Here is a 27,787-nt window from a genome sequence, read left to right as displayed (position 1 = left end):
ACACTGACTGTCGGAAGCTTACGGAGTTTGAACTCCAAGTCTCCTTTCCATTTGCTCTGTCACTGTAGCAGAGATGCTTTTCCCTCCTCTGAAGTGGTAAGCAGGTCAGCTTACTGTCAGCAGGATCATCCCTGGGGCACTGCTGGCAGTGGGTTGCTCTTGGAAAGCAATCCTCTTCATCCCTTTCCTTCCTTGCAGCCGGGAACAGAAGCCGACCACACAGTTATTATGGCTGTGTGCTTGGCTGTGTCCTGCTGCCATAGGATGCAGGCTCTTCCCACCAACGGCTCTGCTGGGGCACTCCACCACTTGCAAGCCTCTGCTGTATCTGCTCACCTCCTTTGGGGAGCCAGCACATGGGTTTCAGCCCTGCGTTGCCCCCTCTTCGCTCAAAACAGGTGCTGCTCCGCTGCTCCATTTCATTGCAGCAAGGTGGGGGGTGGCAGGGGACAGGTGAGATCCGGCAGGGACCTCCCTGCCTGCTGCAACAGCCTGTCTCCCTGGGTTGGATTTGGCTTTCTGGCTGCAACAGCCTGTCTCCCTGGGTTGGATTTGGCTTTCTGGAGAGCTGCGCGGTGCCGTGGGAGATGCGCGGTGCCGTGGGAGCCGCACGCACAGCGTGGTGAGGAGCTGGGTAATGGAGGCACGAGCTTTGCAATGAGGAGCCTCTGCCTCTACCTCCCGGCCCCTCAGGCTTTTATGTGAATCAGTTTATTAAATGGGGAGAGGAGGGACCTCATGTTTGCTTTGGTTTGTTACATGAATCTCATTCCCTCTAGGAGTCCTATGGGATTAAGCAAAAGGACTTGTTTTACAGTTGGTTTTTCCTTGTGAATCCCTGAGCTAATTTAGTTATTCAGCCGATGCCCCAGCAGCATGGCAGGAGCAGCGTGACTCGGGGGTAAATGCCTTGTGCTGCCATCCTTTCTGGGGAAAAAAAAAATATAATCAACCAACTAAAAAAAAAAACCCCACAATCTAAACAACCCCCCAGAAAATCCCAAATAAAACCTTTTAAAGAGTGTCCCTGGTTTAAGCCCCTTGCTGATGTTTGGCTGCATGCCTGAGGCTGGGTTTTTCCTGCCTGGGATGTGCCCATCAGTCTCCCACCGTGTCCCTGGCACCTGCTGGGCAGGAGCAGCAACATACCCCAGGCCCTGTGGTGCCGACGGGCGCGATGCCACGTGGCAGCCGATGCCCCCCCAGCACTTGTCTCAGGCTGTGCCAGCAGCCTCCTGGCCTCAGCCCCCCCAGCGCAGCTCCCCGGGGTCCCACCACCCCTGCGAGCGGTGCAGATCTGGGATCCCCTGCACCCAGGTGCCAGCCCATGGGATGCGCTTACAGGAGAGCGTTCCTGGACCATTTCTGGCTGTGTGGTGATCCTTTGAGAACCGATAAGCTGGCTGGGCTGGGCTGGTTGTCACAAAAGAGCCTCCTGCCCGTGTTGCCAACGGGCTGGCTGGGGGGATGTACTGTGGGAGAGACATCTCACTTGGGGTGCCCCACTGCACCCCAAGGCAGAGCTTAGTCTGCTGACCTTGGGGAGCATTGTGCCATCCCACCCTGTACCCGAGGCATCACGCTGCTGTCTGCAGCTATGGAATACAAATAGCTGGAGGGGGCTTCAGCCCTGGAAATCTGCCTCCATCCCTCCCCGGGGTCTGGCCCCTTGCCCCCTGCTAACAGCCATTCCGTGCAACCGAGTGGGAGTCGCGAGGTGGAGGATTAGCCCGTGAGCTGCAGTCGGACAGCACAACTACAGCTGGCAGTGCCGGGCACCTGGCAGGCACACCGCGGCAGCAGGGGCCTTGGTCATCACCGTTGCCCAGGTGGTGTGGGGCCAGGGTGACGGCTGTCACCTCCCAGAGGCGTCCTGCTTTGCTGTCGCACCCCGCTCTCCAGCCTCTCCCCGTCATTTCTAAGCAGCGGAAACCACCAGCACCAGCAGCTTCCTCCCAGCCGCTTTCAAAAACAGCCGTCACCATCGCCCGCGAGAGCTTTCCACCACTCCTCTGGAAGAGGACGCAAGCGGAGCTGTTCGCCATGGGCCTGGTGCGCTGCCTGGCGGGTGCCTTCCTCTTCTTCCTCCTCCTGGGTGAGTGCCCTGCCTGGTCGTGGGGGCTTTCCTGGGGCAGGTGAGGGGGGAAATAAGGCACCCCCTTGGTGCGGACCGGACCTTTGCAGGCAGGTGGCTCAGCAGGGTGCCTGGCGTGTAGCCCCTGTCGCCAGTGCTGCTCTGGCTTGGTGGCCCTGGGAAGAAGTGCAGCAGCATGTTCTCCTTTCAGCACCGTGGTTTCACTTGAAAGCATTTGCCCAGATGGACCCTGGCAGGGCTTCAGTGAGGGGACATGCACACCCCTGCTGCATGGCTGCTGGGGGTGCAGAGAGGGTTACCTCCTCCCCCGTTCCCTTGAGAGGGGGTTTCTGAGGGTTTCTTAGGCTGTGCTGCCACCAGCTCTTTTCCCTGGCCTGGTCTTCACGGTTGATTCTTGACCCAGTGCTGATGTCCTCTGGGTGTTTTGCTCAGTGTGCATGCTGGGCACCAGAACAGAGCGTCACCACTGCGAGCTCTGTGTGAGGGGAGGGTGCACAGGTGGCCATCACCTCCCCAAACCCTCTGCAGGCAGAAACAGAGGGAGTCCTTGATGCCTCCCGGTGCCTCCTGCCTTCAGAGGAGCTCTCGCTGGCATCCTTCTCCCACACTCTCCCTGGTTTCTGTCCATGGAGCACCTCTGCAGCACCCAGCCTGCCGGTTCCCTCCGCGGTCCCTTGTCCCTTTGCTTCTGCACTGCACCTCCTTCTCTGGTAGTGGTCAGCTCTGGCACCTGCTCTCCCCATCCAGCTTGTGCAGGACCTCAGTGCTTGGCCCTCTTAATTTTAGCACCCCACAAGCTTCCTCCAGTGATCTCAGCCTGCTTGCTGCTGCCTCTGAACAGCTGGCTGAGAGATATTTCCAGCTATGAACAGGCTTGACAGCCCTGTGGCTATGATGTTCTGGTCTCTGTCGTGTGACCCCTAGTTGTTCTAGGAGACAAGAAAGTTTGCAGATCTGTTGTTACAGGACTTCTTCTTACGATTGCAAGGGGTGTGAAGTCCCTCGGACTTCGTGCTTCAAAAAAATGAGACTGCCCAGCAATTCTTTTCAGTATTATGTTGCAGTCCTGTGCACACCCAGACCCGCTGCCATGTTGGGTGTGCAGCCCTTGGGTACCATATACCCCTGCAAACGCCACGCGTGCTGTTTGCCGGCAGGTCGGAGCGCTGGCCAGCGGGTGGTGGCTGTTCAGAAGGGACCCCTCTACCGCGTGAGGGGGTCCCACGTCACGCTGTGGTGCAAGGTGAGCGGCTACCAGGGCCCGACAGAGCAGAACTTCCAGTGGTCCATCTACCTGCCCTCGGCCCCTGAGCGGGAGGTGCAGATCGTCAGCACCATCGACCCCTCCTTCCCCTACGCCATTTACACCCAGCGTGTGCACAGCCGGGGGATCTACGTGGAGCGGGTGCAGGGGGACGCCGTCCTGCTGCACATCACCGAGCTGCAGGACCGGGATGCCGGGGAGTACGAGTGCCACACGCCCAACACCGACGAGAGGTACTTTGGGAGTTACAGCGCCAAAACCAACCTCTCAGGTGGGTTCTGAAGGAAAGCCCCGCTCCCCGCCGGGCAAGACACAGGCAGGTTTCCACTGCCCCTGCCTTTGCGCTGGGGAGAAGTGCATGTCTCTGGGTCTCTGGCAGAGGGACAGCTGAGGAAGGGAGTGATGAGTGGGACCACTGAGCACAAATTATCCCTCTCTCCCCACTGTGGGGTTGCTATCCTCCCCCTGGGTGGCCAAGGTAGGGGGATGCCCAAATGTCCCCTTGCAGGTTGCTCTGGCGGTTGCCTCCCAGCCAGGGCAAGGGAAGGGAGAGGAAGCCCCTGCTGTCCCACGGCCCGACTGTAACTTCAGCTCCTGATGCAGCCACAGCATTTCACAGCTAAGCGCTTAGGTGGGCAGGAGCTCTGGGGCTCTGTGCATTAGCTCTTCGTGTCCTCTCAGGTCAGGGTGTGGGGCTTGACGCGAGCGGGATACCCACAGACAGAGGGAGGTAGCAGCTCCTGCTGAGCGCTGGGAGAGGGAAGGCAATGGGATGGAGAGGCAAAGGGAAAGGCCCTCCTGTGAGCCCACCGAGTCTACATGCTGGTATGGTACTTCCACTTGGATTTCACCCATTTCCTCCTTTATCCCAGCGTTGTACCAGCCCGCACTTGGGAGCACGGGGCGCTGGACATTCACTTCCTTGGGGCTGCCTAGTTAATACTGCCCGTAGTTTGACTGAACAGGGTACTGCAGAGGGATTCACTGCACTTTATCCCCTGCTGAGGTTTTAACCACTGCTTCACACCTTGGCGTAGGCTGATGGAAGCCTTGTCTATCAGCAACAAAAGCAATTTCTCCTATGCTGTCAGATCCCTTAGGGCCTGGCCACAGTTTTGTAGTGGCCAGCAGGCTGCCCATCGAGGCCAAGAGACTTTTTTTTTCCTGTGACCAGCTGTTCTCTGTGTTTCTCCCCCATGCTCAGTGATTGCAGACACCCTCACAGCTTCCATGGTGGCCCAGGTCCTCACCCGCTCTGAAGGGGATGTGGTGGAACTCACCTGTGAGGTGTCCAAGTCCACTGCCCAGCACACGCATCTCTCTGTTGGCTGGTACCATCTTCAGGGAGCAGGAGAGCACCATGCCGAGGAGGTCCTCACGCTCTCCAAGGACTTTGTCTTGAGGCCAGGGTCCTCTTACACGCACAGGTTTCTGGCAGGGGATGTGCGGCTGAACAAGGTTGGGAACACCACGTACAAGCTTTTCATCGGTGGAGTGGAGCCATCCGACCAGGGACAGCTGTACTGCGAGGCAGCCGAGTGGATTGAGGATCCTGATGGAACGTGGGAGGTCATCTCCCGCAAGCAAACAGGGAGGACGTTGCTGGTGGTCATAAGCCAGGGTAAGGTCCTTGCAAACTCACATGTTGGCTCCAACTCCTTTGTGCATTCAAAGCTTTATAGCAGCAGCCTTCAGCGGCCTTCACCTGCATCTGCTGCAGCGCAGGGACCCACTGGTGGGTCCAGCCACCTCCAACTGGGCACTGAGGGAGGGCCGTGGCAGCTCCTGATTCAGGACCTGTGGTGCTTCTCACTTTTGAGGTTCACACAGCTGAACCTCTAGTGCCAGCGGCGATCGTGCAACCTTGTGTGCCCACGCGAGGTGTTAGTGTAGAAAGCAGTGTGTGCCCACAGCAGCCTGGCTCCTTGGCAGCGTTAAACTCCAGTGCACAGAAAACGGTGTTGTTAAACTGCCTCGAGGGTCTCGTGGCCTCAAAAACTGAAGTACACAACAGTCAGCTGCCCATCGTGGTGCCACGGGGATGTGCTGCATGTGCTGAGCAGCTCTAGTGTCTGCTGGAGGTGGCTTATCTGTCCATGCTCTCACCAGTCTGATGGTTTCCAGAGCATCGTATTGGGTATTTAGAAGGAGGGGACAGACCTACTGCTATGTACGAGATGGATTAAAATAGGAAAGTTCGAAAACCAGCCCCTTGCCAGAGTTGCCTACTCCCCTCCTCTCTGCCCAGCAGCTTCCCATGGCTCCTGGATCTGCAAGCTCTGCATCACCTCACCCAGGAGCGGTGGGAAGACTCCACTGTCCCCAGTACCCTGGGAATCTTGTAGAACTGTGTATTTGCTGCCACTCCTCTGAGTATCCTGTCTGCCATCTCTCTTGCCACAAGCCCCTTCCTGGCTGCGGTCCCTTGGCCTGCTCTTCCCTCGGCTGTGTGTGGGTGGCCATGCCCAAGGGAATGGAAAATCTCTCTTTCCCACCAGTAACTTTTACCTCAAAGCAGCCAAGACAAGGCTGCCTCTAGCTGATGCCTTTTAATATATGCAGTAGTGTGCAGTAAAATGGGAGCAAGTCTGTCACTGACAGCCCGTCTGGGGAGGTGGTGTATCCTGTCCACACACCTGAGCGTGGATGGAGGAGGCTGCAGAGCTGGGGTGGTGAGGGGAACTGGTGTCTCACGGGGGAGGGTGCTGAGTCAGAGCAGAAAACCAAAGAAACAGATGGGTAAGGACCAAGCGCCCCGTGTGCGGCTCAGAGGGGCAAGATATCAGGGGGAGATAGTGGGAAGTGTGGTCTCCCACTGTCACAGTCTGGTTCCTGAAATTTGGCAGACTGGCAAAGCTTTGTTCCTCTTACTACACACCGTTTGCAGCAATGGCTTTCCATGTCTACTGCTGCCTGGTGAGCAACGGCAGTAGGCACGCTTCCCTGCATCTGCTTGTTTAAGAGGATTCATCATGACCTGTCACTTTGGGTACCAGTGCCACAGGATCATTTAGAAATAAAGAAACCTTGTCAGAGTGTAGTATTTGCCCTGTGGTAGCTGTTAAGGGTAGAAAGTGGGTGATGGTGGTAAGAGGATAATACAGTGGTTGTATTAGAGCTGCTGGTACTGCCAGAGGGAAACAGCAGCGGGTGTACAAACCCTCCATCACATCTGCAGGGCTGGGGTCTCCTTCCAGTCCCCTGTGGGAGAGCCTGGGCTGCAGGGCTGAGCACCCCATCACACTGGGAGCCAGCGACCACTCTGACCATGGCTAACTGCTCCATCAGTTTCTATAAACTCTCCAGCAAGTATTTGGGAATGCCAAACGTATCTGCAGTGGCTGGGATTCCTGTTTGCAAACTGTTTATGAACCTGTGCTTAAATTCACACGGTACTCTGCTTTCGACGAATTATTCAAGCCCTTCCAGTGGCAGTCTGGGAGCTGCTCTGTTTTACCTCCAAACTACAGCACACAGCCTTGCCTCTGTTGTTGGACATGGGGGGCACCGCGGCGACCCAAGGAGATGGAGTGGGGTGAGCCAGGGTCCCTGTCCAGGGAGTTGGGGCTCAGCCCTGCCTCCTGTTTTTTGGCCGTGCCGCTGTCGTGTGGGGTCATGGCTCAGCATTTTGGGGCAGCCTGCAGCCAGCCTCCAGCCAGGCTGATGCCAAAACCCAGGGGTATTAGCAGCAGAGGCTTTGAATGCCCTGCAAGGAGGGTAAATCATACCATAGCACCCAGAGACAGGGTCCTTACCTCAGGTGTGGCTGACCGCCCAAGAGGGTCTGCCACGGGGAAGATGGCTTCGTGCTTGGTGGCAGGCAGCTACCCTCTTTGCTCAGCAACTGCTGCTAGTTGGTACAAGGGGCAGGATAGGGACTAGGAGATGATCTCCACCTCCTCTAGCTCCCCTCTGACCTCCCCGTGCTGTGACAAGTCTCGAAGTGTCTGCTTTCTGTAGGAACTAGCCCAACTTGGAGAGCATCTCTTGCCCAACATCCCGCAGCAGGCAGTGAGGGCTGCAGCGTGTGGGACCAGCAGCATCAGATTCGGGCAAGCCGCTTGCACGCCAGCCCTCCGTGCGCTTTCTCCCACCGCAGACAGCAGAGCTAAAACCACCACCGAGTGATAAAGCCTCTTTGTGCCTCTTTCTGCCTTAAGGGATATTTGTTATACGAAGCAGAACAGCTCCAGGAGGCCAGACAGAGCAGCCCCCTGCAAAAGCCGATGCCTCTGGGCCAGGGCAGCCCTCGGTTCGGATGCCTGAGCCGAGGGGGGGGGCTGTGGCTCGTGGCCATCCCGGTGAGTGCTCTGCCTTGGGGGGGGTAGCCACCCCGAAGTGCGGAGTGCAGCTCCTCACAGCTCTGCTGCTTCCTCCATCTGCAACTGCTGGTTACTGCCTGGAGCTGACAACCATGTCCCATGAGCAAAATTTTTCATCCAGATCACTTTTCCAGTGAAAGAAAAAGTTTCAGCAGCGGATTCCCTCCCGTTTCCCTCCGCACAGCCATCAGTGCTGCCGGGCGGGAGGGAAGCGTGGGCAGGGCCACCCAACACCCTCTTTGCTTTTCATTACCCACAGGCAGAGACCTCTCCGTGGGCATCGCTGCTGCTGCAAGCTCCCTTTCTGAAGGTGACACCTTGCAGCTACATTGCACGGTGGGAGCCCAGAAGAGCAGCAGCAGGCACTTCCAAGTGCTTTGGCTCCTCAACGGCATGGAAGTGGTCAGGGTTGACCCCCATGGGGTATTGTTTTGGGAGGAAGAATACAAGGAGAGAGCCAAGCTGGGGCAGCTCCGAGCATTCAAGGAAAGCAACGCTGTTTACATCCTCACCATCTACGAGGTCAGGCTGAAGGACAACGGTACCTACCGCTGCTCTGTTTCAGAGGTGAAGACTGGAGACTTTTACAGCATCCAAACCAACCAGTCATCAGGCATCCAAGTTGATGTGAAGCCAATAGGTTAGTAAATCCTAATGGTTGTTCTTCTGGGTAAAGCCTGTGGTGAACCTGGCTGGGGAACGCTGCAAGTCCAGCCTCACCTTGTTTGCAGCCAGAGCACAAATGTGCTGTAGATTTTGGTACATAATCTTGAGAAAAGTACTCGCTCTGACAAATATTAGCATGACAGATGCAGCAACTGTCAACACAGTGTAAAACTTTAGCTCAGTCTCTTTGCAATGATTTTGGGGCAAATAGGTGGAGTTCTGGGGAGGTGGGGCCCTCCAGTGTCTTTGGTACAGTAAATTGTGAGCAACGCTTGTTGCTGTTCCTGAGGATCACAGCATGTCCCAGCAGAACTGGTACTTCTGGACAGGGGGTGAGCACTGCCATTTCTATCAGGGTGCTCTCCATGTTTTGGAGGGATGATTTGTGAGAAACCACTCTAACAAAGATGTGTAGGAGACCCTTGGTTTCCTTCTGGTAGCTTGATAATGCCTATTCTGATGCAGCAGGAGCTGTCTGTTGGGGCTCTATTTTTTAAGTATTTCTTTATGTAACCATGTCCCAGGAAAGACATTAAAGAAGACAAAAAAAAAAAAAAAACCAACAAAAAAACCACCAAACCACAAAGCTCTCTCCAAAGTTATAAGAAAAGGTTGGTTGAAAATTTCAGACCATTCCTTTCCTTTTCCAATGTCAAGGCTTTTATCTAGTCTCTCTCTTTAATGCCGTAAATCTCTGGCTTTCTCTGAGGAGCACAACAATGTCCCCTCCCACGCAGTAACTGTTGTTTGCAGAGAGCCAGATGCGCCTGTCCGTGTCCACCAGCACACCACAGGTCATGGCAGGAGATGCCTTGATCCTCCTTTGTGAGGTGCAAGGAGCGTCCAGCCCTGTGTCTGTGCAGTGGTGGCACCTGCCACCGAAGAACCCGGGTCCCCAGGTGCTGGTGGCCACCATGGAGCAGGACGGCACCCTGATCCTGGGCAGCACCTACCAGGATGGCAGGACTCGGGGGAGGCTCCGGCTGGAGAAGGCGAGCTCCGGTGTTTTCACCCTGGTGATCCCCCACACGTTGGACGAGGGTGACGGCGGGCGGTATGGGTGCAAAGCGACGGAGTGGTCCCGAGGCCGGAGCTGGACAGAGGAGGGGGAGACAGCAGTGACAGTCAGCTCCATGGGTGAGTTGGGCCACCTGTTTGTGGGCTTTGAGGCTGGGCATGCTGGAGGCAAGGCTGGAGAAGCAGGAGGATACATGGGTAGGACAGAGCCCTGCTGTGCCCTGAGCTCTGCTGCTGCTGCAGGGTGACCTGGGGCTGATGGCTTGACCCTGGAGCGCTTCAGTTTCCCCATTTCTAGCAGGGTGCTTGGTCCTCTGTGAGATATTTGGGGGGAGACAAGTGGAACACAACGGCTAAAATGCCCAGAGACCTGAAAGGCAGTGGCTTGCTCAGCAGGTCCTTCTGACCTTCTCCTTAACTTGAAATACAAAATACCTGTTCTCACGGCATACTTACAGTGATTAAGCTCAACAAAGGCACTTGCTGAGTCCTGCGGTGACCTTTGTCAGAGATGCACCACTGGTGCTGGCACCTGACTGCTCCTTCTGCCCGAGAACAGCCCACCTCCCCACCATGGCATGCCCCCCTCTTTCCTCCTTTGATTGCTGGAAGGGGTATGTTTATGGAGAGGCAGCTTTTGGCTGTGACTTAAGGTGTTTTGCCTTTCTTGTTGCTGGGCTGGGTGCCATAGACCACTGGTTGGACCACAGGAGCATTTTGGCTTTTGCGGAGGGTGGAAAGAAGCAGCAAACAGGGCAGCAGCAGAGGATCCCTGGCTGCCTGCTGGGGGAGGGACACACACTGGGGACCCTGGAAGAGAAGGGACTCAGGGTTGCCTGGGGGGCTGGGAGAGCAGGGGTGGCAAGGGAGGAGAGGGCCAGGGACCTCGTGGGGCTGGAAGAGCGCAGTGTGACTCGGGGGAGAGCGGCAGGGCTGCTGGCTGCCGTGGAGCTGCAGTGGCTGGGGCAGAGGGGACGATGCTGTGCGGGAAGGGTGGCAGTGAGGTGGCATGGGGCAGGACTTCTCTCCCGGTGCCAAGGGTTCTCTCCTCCTGGGCAGGTCTCGGTCTGCATGCCACGCTGAGAAGCCGAAATGCCATTGTCAGATATGGGCAGAATTTGGAACTCGTCTGCCAAGTGAGCGCCAGCTACACCCTCGAGGATGTGCCGGTGTCCGTGGGGTGGTTTTTCCAGCCCAGCCTACCCAGTTACCACCACTACGAGCTGGTCCGGGTCTTTCCCAACGGCACCATGGCCTGGGGAGCAGCACAGCTGCGCTTCCAGGGAAAAGCCCAGCTGACGAAGGCTGCCACATCCTTCAGCCTGTGCGTGCGTGATGCCATGGCTGCCAATGAGGGGACGTACCAGTGTGAAGTGGAGGTCTGGAGAAGGAACACCCTACCGCTGGGGCAGCCAGCAGCCACCACCAGGTCCAATGCTGTGGGAATAAAGGTGGTGCTGCCAGGTAAGCAGCTCCATGGGTGCTTCTTCATCAAAGGTCTCTCCTTCTGCAACTTTAAATTCATCAAATGTGACCAGGAGCAACCAAGACCACTGATGGTTGGGGTGTCTCCCAGTGGGGTCACCTCCTAGGGCTGCACAAGAGGGTGCTGCCTGTCCTGTTTCTTCCTTAGCATCCACAGTTCCAGATAACACTCCTGGAGGCAAATTTGGTCTTGGGGAGTGGCAACATCTGTTTGTTTGCAGATTACGCCAAGCATATAGGAATCAGCCTTGCCACTAGGATTTTAAGCCTTGTTTCTTGGAAGAAGTAGTCTTCCCTGCAAGGAGTCCAGTTGAATGCTGGGGGTGCGAGGTGCCCCCCATGGCGTGGGCTTCTGGGGGGTTGGAGGGCGGTGGAGAGAGGCCAGCCTCTGAAACTGATGCTGGGATAAGTCTGTGTCCCTCTGAGCTTCCCGCGGTGTATTCAAGGTGTGCTGAGGCAGCACCAGGGAGCTGTGCCGGGCTGGGAGCCAGCACTGAGCTGCAAGGTGCTGGGGTGCTGGGTGGAGGTACCCCCCCTCCCAGGCACGGGGGGGCTGCACAGCCAGCAGCCCGGCGCAGGGTTCCCTTTTATGGCCACCTCTGCAGGCAGGGTCCATGCTGCCACCGTGCCTGCCAGCATCGTGCAGGGAGTCTCATCCTCTTATGGAAGAGAGATAATTGCAAATACACTGCAGCCCCCCGCCAGCCCGCCCCGCGCCTGCTCCCTGCCACCCCTGGCAGCAGCTCGCTGTTGGCTTGCTCCTGGCTGAGACTGCTGGAGGAGCTCAAGTGGTTGTCCTGGCCAAAACCTCGGAGCCTGTCAAGGCAGTCGTGAGAATACAGGCATGCCCTCCCCCTCCCCGCCCCCCCTCTTTGTGTCTGTTCTGCCAGCAAAGGAGAGTTCTTGTTCGTTTTCTCATGCGTTAAGTGCTCCTTCCTCTAATGCTTGGATTTTTGGGATCACAATCCATTGAACTGAAATTATGCATTTTCTGTGGTTTTTAACACGTGGGTTTGCTGTAGTGTAAGCTGATAGAATTCCTTCCCTGTTGGGGCTCATTTTCATGGTCTCTTCCTCCTCCTGCACTGCTGCTCTCCTTGCCCCTGCGGAGCTGGGTGCGGGGCCACCCAGTGTTACCCCTGAGCTGCAGTCAGCAGGGCAGGGGGGCTGCTGCAGGGTGGTACTGAGACGAGGGGTGACAACAGACAGCGTCTGGTAGTGTATGCTGGTAGTGTAAAAGGCATAAAGATGACCAGATGTAATTGTAGAGCGTCTACGTAGAGGAGATGGTAGCAGTGGAGCAGTGAGATGCTATGATTTGGCTCCAAATATATTGCAGCTGTTAGTGGGTACTGTGATGCTGTGAAGATGGTGGGAACTGGGAGGGGGCAATGCACAGTGGGAGGTGGCTGCTGGCCCTAGCACCATCTCTTTCAAAGGTAGCATGAGCCAGCAAAGGATGTTTGGGAAGGTAGAGAAGTAAGTCTAGGAAAGAAGCCGGCTCTAGCAGCAATGGGATGAGGCGAAGCTGCAGAAAATGAAGCTGCAAATCGTGAAAATCCCCAGCCTATTTCTTCAAATATAAAATTGTGTAGCTGGAGGTACATGCAGAGATATTGGGGTTCTTGACTTTTGCTTTGGCACCTTGTTTACCACTTGATGCGAGTTGGTGCTTTAGGAAGTTCAGTGCCACTGTGGATCTGGCCTGCAGCTTCAGACCAGAGCAATATGCGTGAAAGGTCTTAACCGGAGGGGAAAGAGGACAGGTCTTTTCCATTTCTGACTTCTGAGGTAGTTCAGCATCTGGCTTTTGGTGAGGTACCGTAGTTAGTGCCCTGATGTTGCCCAGCTTTATCAGCAATGCTCCTGAGCATCAGCATCACCACCATTGGGAGCATCAGCCTGTCAGTGCAGCCACCTGCGGTGGGTTCCCCCTGCTCTGGAGCGAGCTGGCAGGGGCTTTGCACCGGCCACCCCTCTCGCATGGGCTGCTGCAGCCACCATGCCCTCCTGCATGCTCTGCTGCTCCTGGGCCGGGCAGAAAGCAAGGTGTCAGCCAGCAGGGTTCACAGTAAGAGGCTCAGCTCGGTTAATTAAATTGAAAATGAAAAGGAAAACAGCACCGTGGCCTTCTGTGCCAAAGGAACAGGCAGGCAGGTGCTCTGGCCTTTTCAGTAATTGATCTTTAGCAGAGGAGACCTAGAGCTGAAACAAAGGGGCTTTGCTGCAAGCGCTGTGCTTCCTCTTGAGGTGATCTCCAAGAGCCTAACAGCATTTTTTCTCATCAAAATCCAGTGCTCGCAGCAGCGGCTCCCGGGGCTCCTCTCTGAGCTCTAGCAGCTTTTGCTTCTCTGGAGTGTTTTCTGCCCTGGTGGGGCATAGCCTGGGGATACCACCCCCACCCCCCAGCCCTGGGCAGGTTGCTGTTGCCTGTGCTGGCAGCACCTCTGGGTTTGGGGCCAGGTCCTGGGCTTTACCCACCTGCCCCCGACTGCAGCAGCACTGCCAGGAGGAGCTCGCTTGGAAGGAGGCGGCATTTTTGGTCCAGCATGGCCCCATAGCTGGCTTTCCTGAAGCTTCTTTTTGCCTGGGGGAGGTGGCAGGGCTGCTCGCAGGCATGCTCTTGCTGGCAGCTGCAGCTGGGGGAAGGCACATCCATGTGTCTGTCATGAGAAGGCCGTCCCTGATGTCCACCACCTCCCCTTGCCCTGCCTGCTGCTCTCCTGTAGCCTTTGAAACAGAAGCGAAGTCTCCAGTAGAAATACCTGGGTGTATTTTTGCTTTCTCTTTGGCAGAGTTCACTTGTGGGTCCCTGAATAAAGCTCCTGGACTCGAGCAGGCTGGCTGAGTGATACTCCTCTGCACTCAGCCATTGAAGTGAAGAACCAAGTGTCTTATTTTTCCCAGTGTGATCAGTTCCCCTGTCACAGAAGTACAGGGTGGCTGAGGTTGGCAGGGACTTCTGAAGGTCAGCTGGTCCGACCCCCTGCTCAAGCAGGGCCACCTAGAGCAGGTTGCCCAGGACCATCTCCAGATGGCTTTTCAATATCTCCAGTGTCCCCCTCTGAAGATTTGTCCTTCCTTGGCTCTGGGCTGGGTATGCTTCCAAGTGCTGAAGCTGGAAGTCATCAACTTGCATCTGGTTCCTAAGTGCGCTCAAGTCTGCTTGATCTCTGCGTGTGTGGCTCTGATGAATTTGCACAGTTTCTTAATTAGGGTGGTTGCTTTCCTGTCTCTTCTGCTTCTTGCCCATACCTGTTTCTTCAGAGCAGAGCGAACGTGCACTGTGAAATGCAGGACAGCACTTTGTTGATCCCTTGGGAGCAGCCACCTCCCAGACCTCCCGGTGAATGCTGCTGCTGAAATCCTCACCGCTGAGGTGAGGCAGTGAGGAGACACCGGGGCTGGTGCAAGCCCTGCTGTGGAGGAAACTCTTGACCTTTTGGTGAAAATGTGTCTGTCTGCAGTGTGGAGAGAAGCAGGAGGAAAAGCAATAGGGTGCAAGGAGAAAAGAGCAGCATAAATGAGCACGAGCATGGAGATTTTGTTGGGAAATTTGGGATGGAGACAGAGGCAACGCACAGGGGTGTCAAGAGCCATCAGCTGGGATATTTTGCATCAATTGGTCTCAAGAGAGACAGTGATGGCCTCTGAAGTGGACTGCTTGAGTTTCAAGAAGAAATGCTTGCAGGAAAGGGAAATGTGTGGGCTTTCTCCTGCAGTATCCCTCTTCCCCGCAGCCCCTGAGGCACAAACCGCAGCACTCTGCCGGTCCACGGGTCCTCTCCATAACCTGCCCCTGTCACATCCCCTGGGGGGGTGCAGTGGAGGAGAGCACCCTGCTGACCCTGCAGCCACAGGCAGGGAGCTGAGATCTTCTGTGGAGGCATCTCAGCCCGTTCCCGAGCCAGCACCAGGGCTGAGCTTAGGGGAACTGGGTTGCCCCGAGCCCCAGCAGCACAGGGCATCCCACCACTCAGCTTGCGTGCGAGGAAAGGCTGAGAGTGGAAACTCAGCCTGCGGTCCTTTAAAACCCTGACGGCATCTCCTGCTGAGTAATTTCTGCCCACCCACGGGTAGATATCTGTTCGTGCTCCTTCCCCTGGCTGCTGGCCCCATCTGACTGAGGTGGTGTCTCAGCGCGGAGGGGAGGGCTGAGGGAAAGTGCGGGCGGTTGGAGGCCCTTCAGAGAGACCGGTTTGCAGCCTTTCCGCTGCTAGAGGAGAAGAAGAGTTGCCAGCAACAGGTGATGTGCGGCAGGAAGGGGGGGGTCCCTCAAACCAGGAGCAGCACAGGTGGATTAGGAGTGACCAGGTACCCTGCCGAGGGGCAGAGCTGCAGGCAGCACCGCAGCTTGCCTCTCCCGCGCTGCGCAGCGCTACATGGAACAATTGCTGGGTATAATCACAGCAGGTGCTCAGGACAGTGTTACGTGGTTTCGGGTTGATTAACCACAGCAAACACTCGAGAGGGTGTCTTACTGAAACCCACACAGGCTCCGTAGTTCCTCTGAGATAAGGCACTTGTTCACAGTCTCCAAAGCTGTGGGCAAGTGTTGCTGCTAATGTGTGAGCCTGCCGAGAGAAGCAGTGGTAGACAGACACGTTTGCTTCAGACAGAGGCTTTGCCTCCAAACTCCGACACAGCAGCTGCCTCCATCCCCCCCGTTCCTGCCCTGTGGTCCCCCAGGTGCCTCCTTTGCTACTCCCCAGCCCAGCAGCACCCAGTGACTCCCTGCCACAGTTCAAATGTGTGGATTTGCTCTTTCCTTCCTTCCCCCACCCCCTGCTCCAGCATCCCCTAATGGCTCTCTGTCCTCTGAGCACCCTCTTCCTCCCTTCTCTTTCAGCTGGTGTCTCAGACCAGCCTTATTCCTGTCCTTGCCAGCATCCCTGCACTGGCAGCTGCAGCCGGCGTGATTTTGTTATTTCTCCATTTTAGAAAGCAAGCTTCGGGTAGCCACAAAAGAGAGCTCTCTGGAGGTCGCCGGCGGTGCTGACACAGCCATTGAGTGCAGGATTGTATCTGCCCGGAATAATTCTCAGTTCACCATTACCTGGTACCTCCTACCTCCTCCTCTGGCAAATGCAAGCCCCCTGCAAATCGTAAGGGCCAACTACAGCAGCATGCTGGAATATGGGGCTGAGTACAGCTCTCCTCCACAAAAGTCCAGGTTCCTGAGCCAGAGGGTGTCCAGGAACATTTTCTGGCTGCAGATAATCTCTGCAAAACCCAGGGACCAGGGCAGGTACTACTGTGTGGTAGAGGAATGGCTCTGGCTGGTGGACGGCTGGTACAAACTTGGAGAGGCAGCATCGGGAGAGACCACGCTGGAGTTCAAGCTCCCAGGTGAGCAGGTTGTTATCTCTTGTACAGATGCTGCTGGAGAAGGTTCGATCTGTTTATGACAGGGCCCCTGCCAGGCCTCTCCTAAGCTGGCAGGGCTTAGGAGAAGCAGTGTCTTCTGTGCTGGATCTGAGACTCAGGGATGAAGGAGGGAAACAGGGAAACTAGGAGGATTTACCACATCCTCCCAAACCAACCAAGCTGTTTGCTTCATAACAGAGTGAATCACGGCATTTTCTTTTCCCTCCAACACATGGTGTTCTTGGTTGGTTGTACAGTGCTGTGAACAGGGAAGAATCCCTTTCCTGGTGCTCCTGAGCATCCTTAAAGAAGACACTCAGTTTTCCTTACTTTGCGGCACATTGCTGCTGAGAACAAAGCTGCAGGCTCAGCTGCTCCCACCTTGGGCACTGCACTGCTGGGGTGCATGGTGTGGGCATCCCTGGCTCAGTTCTTCCCTCTCTCAGCCTCACTTGGTTTATGGATTGCAGCCCTAAACAAAGTGGATCAGAGAATTCCAGCTTCCTAAATAGCTTTTGGTCCAAAAGATGCCTTATCGCATAACTTGGATGAGGTGGGAAGTATTGCAGCAGAGGGCTGTGGACAGGGGGCAGAGATAGAACTGCAGAGTCATTTACGTTGGAAAAGACCTTTAAGATCCCGTCCAACCGTTAACCCAGGACTGCCAAGTTACACCACTAAACCATGTCCCTAAGCACCGCATCCACATGGTTTTTGAACACCTCCAGGATAGTGATTCCACCACCTCCCTGGGCAACCTGTTCCAACGCTTGGCCACCGTGAAGAAATTTTTCCTAATATCCAATCTAAACCTCCCCTGGCACAACTTGAGGCCATTTCATCTTGTTCTGTCCCTTGTTACCTGGGAGAAGAGACCGACCCCCCCTGCCTACAGCCCCTGTCAGGCAGCTGTAGAGAGTAATAAGGTCCCCCCTGAGTCTTCTTTTCTCCAGGCTGAACAACCCCCATGATGATCAGAGTGGGGGGAAAAGAACCCCTGGGAGAATGAGTCACAGGAGCAAGGTGTTTGTGGGGGGTGTGTCTTGCAAAAGGCCACATCAATCCCCCCCGCTTCACTCCAGGTTTCTACCAGCCTGTAGGCACAGGCAGGAGCATTTCTGTGGCAGTGCAACACCGTAACATCTCTTTCTGCTTGCACCCTGCCTCAGAGCGTGAACTGCAGCTGGAGAAAACCAACCGCAGCATCTCAGCCAGGGAGGGCGAGGAGGTGACGCTGCCCTGCCTGCTGCAGGGTGCCCGCCAGCCCACCACCACCCACCTCGCAGCCACCTGGTTTCGGAGTGAGGAGAACGGCTCCATCAGGTCCCTCCTCACCCTTCACTGCAACGGTGCCATCGAGTACCCCCGAGAGAGCCTGGCGGGGAGGCTGCACCTCCGCCGCCCCACTGCCACCGACTTCAGCCTGACACTGCACAGCGTGGAGGAGGGCGATGCTGGGGTGTATCACTGCCGGGTGCAGGAGTGGCAGCAGCAGAGCAAGGGGAAGGACTGGGCTCTGCGAGCCTTGGCGTGCTCAGGGTACATCCAGCTGACTACCATCCCACCAGGTAATGCTGCTGGGGGCGAGGGGCTGCTCACCCCACACCGGTTCCCCCTTAGGTGTGCTGGGATGTGGCGGGGGGGGCAATAATGGCAGCTCTCTGCTGGTGATGCTGGCTGCAATGGCAAGGATGCAGCGGGGCTGGGAGGACTTGCTGAGGGATTGCAGAGGGGCTCAGTGCTGGGGGCGTTACCAGGGTTGTGCTGGGAGGCACGGGAGACCTTTGATGGACTTGTGCTGTGGGCCTGGTAAGGGGAGACGATGAGAACCTGGTCCCGTTGATCTGCCAGGGCTGAAACCCAGGTGCTTGGCATTGTGAACATTGGAGGCGGTGGTCAGGTGAGGTACCAAGAGCTCTGACTGTGGAGCCATCCAGAGGGTATCGAGTGCGCTTGTGTCTCCGGTGCTTTGTAGCTTGTGGCTCTCTGCGGGACCATGGGTGCAAACACCTGCTTTCAGTCACGCCATTGGGGCCTGAACGCTAACTATTTTAGGGAAAAAATTCTTGGTGTGATTTTGCTGGCAGTGAGGTCGCTAAAAACAGCCTCCATCCTCTTGGGGTGCAGGCCAGGTGCAAAAATAGAGCTGGATTCTGCATACAGAATTTTAAATAAATAAAAGCAAAGGTTTCCAGTCAGGTGCACACAGTGTTTCTAGGGAGGTAATAGGCAGGAAAAAAGTACTTTTTTGTTGCCTCTTTGGGGAAATAGGCTTGGATGACCCACGTGGAGGAAAAAAATATGAACCGTGAAATCAATTGTGTTGCAGCCAGCTGAGGGGCTCCTGCAGTTGTTCTCGTGCCTTCAGCCCTGGAGATGCCATGCCCGAAGCCAGCCTGGGTGCCTGCACGCTGTTATAAGTTCTGCAGCAATTCCCAGTGCTGACCAGCATGGAAGAGCTCAGGGGGACCTTGTGAGCCCTCCCTTGTGCTTGCTGCTGGCACAGGCAGGCACAGAGCCTGCTCGCATGACTCTGCACCTACAGCAGAACTAATCTGGATTTAATTGCACGGGGAGGGACTGACAGCGCTTTATCCCCTTGCTGTTATGTTCCTGCTGTTGTCCATCACGGCTCCCTGTAGCACGGAGATTTCTCCTTCATCAGCTCCCTCTGTCTCTTGTTACCCGTTACTGGTGGAGTAACCGTTGCTAAAATTGTTCAGTAACTGCAGGAAAATTCTCTCCAATTTTTTTATAAGTGTTTTTGCCAAGTGGTTTTCATGGTTTTCACAAAATCCAAGAGATTAGCTGGGTGTTTTTTCTTTCTCTCTCTCTCTCTTTTTTTTTTTTTTTTTTTTTTTTGTATGTATGTATATGTGCATACACTTTTCTCTACTGATGCAGGTATCTCAAAATGCCCCTCTGGCTCATGGATTTGAATGTTCTGGAGTTTTCCAAGGGGTAATGACACAACCATGTGCAAGTATTCCCATAACCAGGAGTCATTTCAGCTCTAATCACTGATGCTGCCCTTTAAGGATGCCTCCCTGATACTATAGAAACATTCATGCAGTGGAGACTTCTCCGTTTTCCTATAGGGGAGTAAATGCCGCTTCCATCTGCATGGATGGGGCACAGAGCTTCAGAGGTAAAAGCCAGTTTCACAGCCAGGGGTAGCCTCCAGGTTGGTTCATCCCTAGGGTCACACCTAGCCCACCAGGCTGTGCGCGTCCCCCGTGGACAGCTTCAAATCAGCAGCCCTGCCTGCAATGCTCAGCACAGCTCAGCAGAGCAAAGCATCTGCACCTGGGTCTTGGATAAACAGGAGAATTGAAGAACAACGCTTAGAGATGGATACAACAGACCCAAAGGAGTTGGCTTAACCCTTCATGGTAGGCCAGGCGCACCTGAGGTCAGTCTGTGGTGTGGAAGCTATGTGTCAGTTTTTGATGTCCAGGCTTAATGGGTAGCAGTAAGGAGCCCCGGACAAAAAATGGAAATGCTGCAGATGAGCTTTTCAGCTGGAACAGGACTGATCAAACGTGGGGGGTTTGGAGTACCCAGAAGGTCCACCAGAGGTACAGGCATCCTCCACCTCAACTGGGGAGCTGTTCTGCAGGAGCTGCCAGGGATAGGGATGGGGCTCACAGCTGCCTGCAGCTCAGCGTGGCTGAAACAGGAGAGCAGAGGGGCAGAAGCAAGGAGGGGCGGGTGGCTGGGGGAGACAGGGACCTCCTTGATCTGTTTTCCTTTACTTTCCTCTTGTTCCTCCGCGTTCGGTGGCACAGCCTCTGGCAGCCCTCTCCCTCACCCCACCACCACTGGTGTCGGGCAGGGACACGGCGGGTGGAAGGGTGTTGGCTTTGCCTTACTGAGCCCAGCCTGGACTGGGTTAGCTGGAAAACCGTCCTCTTTCTGTCGGGATGTTTCAGCTGAATGACTTGGGGCTCTATCTGACCTCCCAAAACTAGAAATTGAGGCAAATTACCTGATTTGTCTCCCTCTTCTCTTCAGGTAGCCTGTATGAATTCTTAAAAATTAGTTAGTAGTGTTGAAGATTAAGGGAAAAGAGATCAGAAGATAACCTATAGAAACAGTAAGAGAGAGAAAATCAAACCAGCTTGGGGCCTCACGTTTTTCCTTTCTTTTTTCCTCCAGGGTCAACTGTTTTGTCTAGGATCTGCTCATCCCCATCACTGCTGAACTTCATCCTCTACTTTCCGCTGGTTCTGTTCCTTCTCCTGGTCCTTGCTATCTTCTGCTGGTACTTAAAATTTGGAAAAAGCAAGAAGGCTAACTTCACAGGTGACCAGCTGATGGAACTGCAAGGGTCTGGAAGGGTCCAGAAGACTTAGCTGGTCTGTAATGGCAGCTGTAACTTGTAGGAGTGGAGCTGGACAGCTGAGGAGGACTGAGTACGTTCAGAGGGGCTTTTATTGTTTTGTAGTAGCTCTTGCAATGAATCCTTGAAATTGCGTGTTTACTTTCAGTGGAATGAAGCGGCTTTGAATTACTAAGCAAATAGGGTTTTGATAACGGGTGTTCCTGCCTCGTAGGTTAGGTGCCCACCCATTTCACACTCTGTTCGTTGTGGTATGTTTGAGCTCCTTGCAGTATGTGTCTCCCACTGTGGGTGGAAGTGGTGTTATTCCTCTACAGGTATAAGGGGAAAAACAGCTCTTTTTGCACTGCAACACAAAACGATCAAATTGCTACTCATTTTAGGTGACTTGACAAAATCTATGTCATGTGCAGGCTAAAAACCAGTGGCAGGGCTGCAAGTGGAGCGTTGATGTCCCTTCTAAGGCATTGCACTCTCCTTTGCCTACCCTTTGCTGGGAAAGCTCTCAGACACTGCTGTCTCCTTGTTCTGAAAGTGCCTGTGCCCAAAGAGCATCTTCTCTGAAAGGAAACGGGTCTTCATCACCAAACCTGTCACAGGAACACGAACTGAGCAAGGCTGGCTGGGGCTGAAGAAAGTCCATAGCAGTGGTACCACAGCCATCCACAAAAACCAAACCCTGTTGACCCAGTAAGGGACTCGCATGAAGTCTTGGATCCCAGAAGGAAGAAGCGGACACCAAGCCATCTTGGAGATGGGTGTACAAAGACTTTCCAACTCCTTCTTTTCCTGACACTGCTGTAGGAAAAGGCAGCATCCAGCCCCCCATGCCTGGGCTGTCTGTGGGTCAGGAACCTGCAAGGCTGGGATGTAGTATTTGACACCTCCAGGTTGTACCATGTAATAAAAAAACCTGTGTGCGCTCGCAGGGCAGTTCCTCTGTGCTCTGGGATCCAGCTCAGGCTCACCTTTTCAGGGCTGAGCAGCTCTGCTCCCTGAAGGCTGGCTGGCTGATGCATTAGGGGAAAGGAAACTTCAGTGCAGCCCCTGTAAGCCAAGGGATCTTGGCCCCTAATCTGCCAGGTGGGATGTGGTCCCAGCGGGTTGTAAGGTCAGGTGTTAGGGCAACACCTAAGGCACCATCCTCAGACAAAAGCAGACATATAGAAATCATGGCATGTTGTTCATGAACCTGCTTCCTTTGACCAGAGGGTGGGTTGGGGACACCACAGCCCATTTAGATGATCTATTCACATCCTTTGTTTTTCTTAAAATTAGAAAAAACCATCTGCTCTGCATCCTGAGGAACTGGGAGGCGCTTCAGTCCCTTTCTCCTTGAAACAGCACTTTTTGCATTGGTTTGAAGACTCCTGCTCTTGTTCACCTGTTCAGCCACTTCTGTCTGTAAAGGCTGGCTCCAGCTTGCTTAGCCTTTCCCTGCAGGTTTTTTTCTGAACCTCACGCAGCTTTTCCCTTTGCAGCCCTGACCCCAGCTGTCTCTCCCGCGGTGTGAGTGCTCAGAGCCGCACGTGGGGCTCTCTGCAGAGGTTTCCCCCCTGCCTTGTGGTTTATGTCCCGTTTACACATCCCAGTAGGAAGTTCGATTTTCTGTGTGTGTGTGACAGCGCGGCACTGTTTGTGCTTGCCTCGAAATCGGCAGGCTCCTCTCCTGCAGATTTGCTGTCTAGCAAGTTGTTTCTCCACTGTGTGTTCAGGTTGTTGACTTTTCCTATCTCATCGAAGCACCGTTTGCACGGGTCTGTTGAACAACTTTCTGCACCCTTTTGCAAAAGATCCTGCTGTTTGTCTTAGTCCTGTCTTGATAACGCTGTAACTCATGGACCAGTTTCAGTCCTTTTTGACAGAGCAGCAGATGCTCCCAGGACATCAAACTCCTACAAGCTTTGTGAAAAGTGGTAGCTGGATGCAGGAGAGGAGGCAGGCGAGTTGTCCCAGCCAGGGAAGGCTGCAGTGTGCGTTGCCTGACAGCCAGCCCTGAGCGAGCTGTACACTGGCTGCCTGGCACCAAGCTCGTAAGGGATACAGAAAGGAGCTGTCGGTGTGTTAGGGCCTGGGAAAGGAAAGAAGGAACTATTTTTGACCATACACTATTAACAATTAATCTGTGCGCATAGTTTATCTACCAACTTTGTGCTGTCTCTCCATGTTTTCATTGGGATTGTTTTCTTAGCTTGCCCGTAAGAGTACCTTGGGAGTATGCTCCTTCACAAGCCTTGGTAGAGTCAAGAATATACGATGCCCTCTGCTTACCCCTCCACAAGGCTTGCAGCCTTCCTGCAGGGGAGATTAGATAGATCTGACACGCTCTGTTCTTGTTTAAAACAAACAAACAAACAAAAGTTTCTCTTCTTTTTTTCTTGCCTTCTTCTAGGTGTTTGTAAGCACTTTGTATATCCCTGAGGACTGCAGTTAAGAAGATGCAGGTGTTTAGTTTCCCCTTCTTTTTAAAAATAATATAGCCCCTTTCTTGTCACTTGAAGTCTCACACCTCCTCAGGTGTTACTGCAGCAAACCACTAAGAGATGACTTGACAGCCCACGCTTTATGTGTCTTAGGATGAACCTCATCAGGGAGCCTTCTGCTCCAAAATCTGATTTATTCAGGTTGCTACTTCAGAGCACTGGGGTGGTGGTATGGGACAGCCCTTACCCTGCCGCAGCAGTCGCATGTGTGGGTCAGTCTCCGTACGCCCTGCGAGCCCTAGGAGTGACTTGGCTGGGCTTGGTGCATCCCCCAAGCCCACGCTGGCCCCTCGGCCGCCTTGGTGCATCATTGCAGGTCTGTGGAGGCATCTTTGCTGCCATCTGATCTTCATGTGAAAAGCTGCAGACCTTACTGCAACACAAGGGGTTTGTGTCTGGTGCACTAGGGGAGGAGGGGGGCAGGGAGCGGGAGGTTTCCCCATCAATGGGGCACTTTCTTCTGTCCTGTTTTTGCTCAGTTAACCGGAGGCCTGTGTAAGTAGCAGCTTTCTATTCGCATGGGTTTCGAGGTTTTAATTTCAGTTTGTAAAGTGTGCCTAGGGCCTTGATGAAGGGGTCTGCAAGAGAAATATGTGTTTTTGCAGTGGCAGGGTTTTTTCTCTTTATATTTTTTTTTCTGGCTTTGCTGGATCACCGCCAAACCTTTTGGCTATATTTTTTAAAGATGTATTTTTTTTCCGTGAGTGAACTTAGAAAGAGTTGTAACTTACCACAGCAAAAGGTCCAAAACAGTCCTATTTTTAAAGAGAACATTTCACTCAGCTGAAGTGAACGTAGGAAAAGGGAGAGAGATGTGTGTGTGTGTGGTGGGTCAAGGGGATGGTGTTTTGTTGCTGGGGCTTTTGGCCACCTTCACCTTTTTTCCAGGTCCAGCCTCAAATGTAAATTAGAACAGCTGATAAAATACGTATTTTGCTGTTACAGCCCCGTGGGGGAAAATAGTGCAAGAGCACGGTGCCTGCAGCCCAGCAGTGCCCCCGTCACACCCTGTCCCCCCCGATGCTCCCTGTCCCCGGGAACATCCTGTGCAAGGCCAGCATGTGGTGGGAAGGTCCAGGGTCCTTCCGCAGGCTTTAAAACAGCTTGAAGGGGCTAGAGGGCAATGCAGAGCTGGGCTCGAGGAATTCATCCACTGGGAAGCAGTTGCATGGGGCTATAGAAACACAAGAGCTGTGTTGTGCTCTTGTGTTTGCTGCAGGAAGGTATGGAAACTGTAAGGCAAGGGGAGAGCAGCGCTGCCTCCTGGGCAAGGGAGCACAACTCTGCAGCTTGGCAGGCCCTCCCTGTTCAGAAGATGGATGATGTAAGGGTGGGACGGGTGGGAATATAATCCCTGTATTGCATTGCCTTCCTGGGATGCTTTTATCGCACCTGCCTTTGGGCAGGAGCAAGGCCAGCACTGGGTGACCACCAGGACAGCTCATCCAACATGCAGCGGGACGGAGGATCCTAAAGCTGGGTGCACTGAGGACCTTTTGCTTCAAGGTTCCTCTGTCCTGTGAGGAGGGGAGGGCAGGTGATGAGGCAATTGCTGTGCAGGAGCGGTGGGAAGTGGCTTGCGAGCAAGGAGATGCTTTGCACCCCGTGGCAGCCGATGGCTCCATGTTCCCTGGCCCGCCCTGCTCCCTGGGAGCACTGGGCACAGCAGCAGCATGCTGTCATATGCTGCCAGGGCAAGGTTGTTGAGGAAGGTTGCCAAACTTCCCAGAAATGCTTCCAAACAAACGACTTGGAGTTCTCCTGGGGTGTCCCCTCTCAAGCAGCGTCTCTTCATTCCTTCCTGTTAACTCTGAGTTGGGTTTGAAATTTGCCATCTTGTTTTCTTCCTGTGAGAAACTATTTAAAAACTGGAAATAAAAGATGCGCTTTTGATATGTGCTCTGGTCTCACTTGATGCCATTTTGCATTCCAGCTGGTTCCTGCAGCCCCTGCTTGTTTCACATGTCCTTTGGCCTTGGTCTTTGGCACCTAAGACAAAGCAGATCTGCTCCTAGGACTCTAAACCTTCCTTAACCACTGAGACACTGCTGCATTGTATCTGCCTGCCTCTGGTTTTGGGGTCCTTCTCCTCCAGTCCTCTGCCTCCTACCTCTTTTCTTCCAGCAGATAATACAGGATTACAGCCCTGTTGCACAGGGCAGGAAAAGGCAGCCCTTGCCCTAGAGAGATGCTTTTCAAGGCAGAAGCAGTACAAACCGTGGGGCTCGAGGTAGGAAGGATGAGTGAGAGGTAATGTGGTATCTGGTTCGCTTTGCTTGCAGCAGCAAGCAGAGGGACCAGCTCAGCAGCATCCTTTCAGCCAGCTGCACTTACCAACAAAGAGGCTGGTTGTGGTGGTGTGGGACTGACAGTATTAATGGTCCCGTACCTACTTGGGCATTTAAAAAAAATAATAAAATAATCTGTTCAGGGCCTTTGTTTAAACCAAACACGAGCGTGTTTCCATAGCAGCTCCTATTTAGAAACACAAACTGGAAAGCAAGGTCCAGATACCACTTGCTTCTGCAATTAGGAACGGAAACAGAATACCACAAACAAGAAATTCATGCATGTGCTCGTCTGGGCTCTCTTGCTTTCATTCATTACATTTTTTTTTTCCTGTATGTTTCTGAGGAGAGTTGTATGTTTATACGTGATGCTGGCAGGGAGCTGAGCCCTCCTCTGCAGCCAGTGCCAGTCAGCAGCCCAGGGACGCGTGGGCACAAGCTCGCTACTTGCCATTGCGAACCACTCGCCTCCACAGCAGCTTTATTTAAAAAGAAAAATCCACGGTGCTCGTTCCCCCTGCAGGCACTGGGCACAGGTCGTTGCCTGGGCTGCTGGGCCAAGCGAGGGGAGAGGGAAGGGAGCTGCTCCTCTGGCATCACTGGAGCCTGCCCTGATGGGTGTTGTCCTCGGACCCCTCCTTTGGGGAACCATCACGAAGGCGCAAAGCACAGCGGGGGTGGCTGCAAAGCAGGGGGTGACCTGGTCCCTGGCCTTGTGCCTGCTGTTACCTGCTCCTTGTAGGGGTGGGAGGAGCATCCATCTCTGGGACTGTTGTCCAAGTGTGAAAATTAACCAGTGGCGCGGGGGGAAGCATTGGTTTTATCATTATTTTAAGTGGGAGGGAATGAATCGGTGAATGCTGGGAGCAGGATGGCAAACCACGAGGGGCTGTGGTTCCTCACAGCCCCCTCATGGGATGCTGGTAGGGAGGAGAGACCCACTGTCCCGTTTGAAAGAGAAGGGCCATGACCAATCGCTGTTAAATGTGGCAGTAATGCCTCACGCGGTGGCCACGGGATAAAAGGCAGAGGCAGCCTGAACTGTAAAGACGTTTCATTTCCCTGGTAATGAGGGAGACACACTGTGGCAATGAAACCAGGGAGAGAGAGACCGTGAGATGCTAATTTCTGTTCCTGCTGCCACTGCCGCTTTGATCTGAAGCAAATGCCCGTTTTAAATTGCAAACGGATGCAAGTCAGATATCATCCAGGCAGTGGCTTACAGGCTTAATGAAGTGGGACGTAGGCTTCTGCCTGATGATGTTAGGAGAGGCAGGCAATTCAGAGAGGAATTACTGAAGGTCTAAAGAGATGGGGGGGAAGGATGGGCATGTCACGGGGTAACTCTTACTGCCATCAGTGTGGCACAAAGTCCCCCATTTTCTGTCCTTGGGCAAGAATCTGTCCGGTGGCTGAGCCCCTAGCCCCTCCGTGCCTAGAGAGAAAGCTATGAGCATACTGTCCCACTGTCACACGTCTACGTTTTAAGGCACGCACCCTGCACAGACAACGCAAGGTCATCCCGCTCCTGGGTCTCCGGGTGTGAGCATCAATTTGATGCATTCCCCAGGCGAGACAAAGGTATGGGAGGCCAGGTAGCTCGCTTTGGGCTGTCATTTGGGCACTGAATTGGACTTAAGCGAGAAAAAAACCTGTTGTGACTCGACTGACGAGGCTGTTCTGGGGCAGACCCAGAGGCTCCCGGGAATGGGGTCATCAAGCCAGAAGCATTGATCTGGGAGCTCACGCTGGCTGACTGCCTCTTCTTGAGACTGCTTTGGGCAAAGATCTGACCTCTTTTGATGAATGAAAGGTAAAGGGGTAATTATTACATCCTTTGCTAACACAAGGCTCTTGGGTCCTAGGATCAGGCCAGAGGTTTTTTGATATCTCACGTGGGTGTTCAAGAGGCTTGGGTGGCTGTGGTACATGGGAAGGCTGAGGGACCTGCAGGCAGCTGGGAAGATGGACCTCTGCACCAAGCAGGGGAGAGGTGATCTGGCCAGTGAAAAAGGCAGGTGTGGCTCACAAATCTATTAGGTTCTCAAAGGTGTCAGTGAGTATCTGGATGAGAAAAGTCTCATGGATGTGGTCTGTGCAGAGCCAAAAGTCTCCACAATGGCCACCATCACAGAATCTTATGGAAATTAGGTAATGACAGGATAAAACTGGCATGGATAAACTATTCGTTAAAAATACAAGGCAGAAAAGAAAGTAAAGAGTTCTGACAGAAAAAGGGAGGTCACCGGGGATGAGACCTGTGCTGCTCAATGAGCACACAAATGGCCTGGAAAAGAGGATGGCTGCTAAACAAAGAAAGATAATGTTATGTTAGTCAAGGTGTTAGGAGGGCTGGCTCTGATGAAATACGTTATGAGAAAGCGACTGGGTAATGAAACAGTAGGTGACATTCTGTATGAGTGACTGCAGAACGAAACATGGTGGCAAAAAAAAATAT

General features: G+C 54.1%; 1 protein-coding gene across 2 annotated transcripts; it reads left to right on the top strand.

The window, feature by feature from the left end:
• The first annotated feature begins 588 nt into the window (after positions 1–588).
• On the top strand, positions 589–20,691 carry CD101 (CD101 molecule). Of its 2 annotated transcripts, XM_040582960.1 has the most exons (9): positions 589–2,095; positions 3,253–3,630; positions 4,564–4,980; positions 7,941–8,321; positions 9,101–9,484; positions 10,424–10,828; positions 15,791–16,198; positions 17,386–17,784; positions 20,375–20,691. In XM_040582960.1, the coding sequence occupies exons 1-9, from the start codon at positions 2,044–2,046 to the stop codon at positions 20,569–20,571; spliced, it is 3,021 nt and encodes a 1,006-aa protein (XP_040438894.1). In that variant the 5' UTR covers positions 589–2,043; the 3' UTR covers positions 20,572–20,691. The 2 variants fall into 2 exon arrangements, with proteins under 2 accessions (XP_040438894.1, XP_040438893.1); XM_040582959.1 differs by having other exon boundaries at positions 589–3,630.
• The last annotated feature ends 7,096 nt before the right edge of the window (positions 20,692–27,787 follow it).

Source organism: Falco naumanni, chromosome 2 (genome assembly GCF_017639655.2).
Source record: "Falco naumanni isolate bFalNau1 chromosome 2, bFalNau1.pat, whole genome shotgun sequence".
NCBI lineage: Eukaryota > Metazoa > Chordata > Aves > Falconiformes > Falconidae > Falco > Falco naumanni.
Note: the sequence above shows the minus strand (reverse complement) of the source record. Positions and strands in the feature narration are given on the sequence as shown.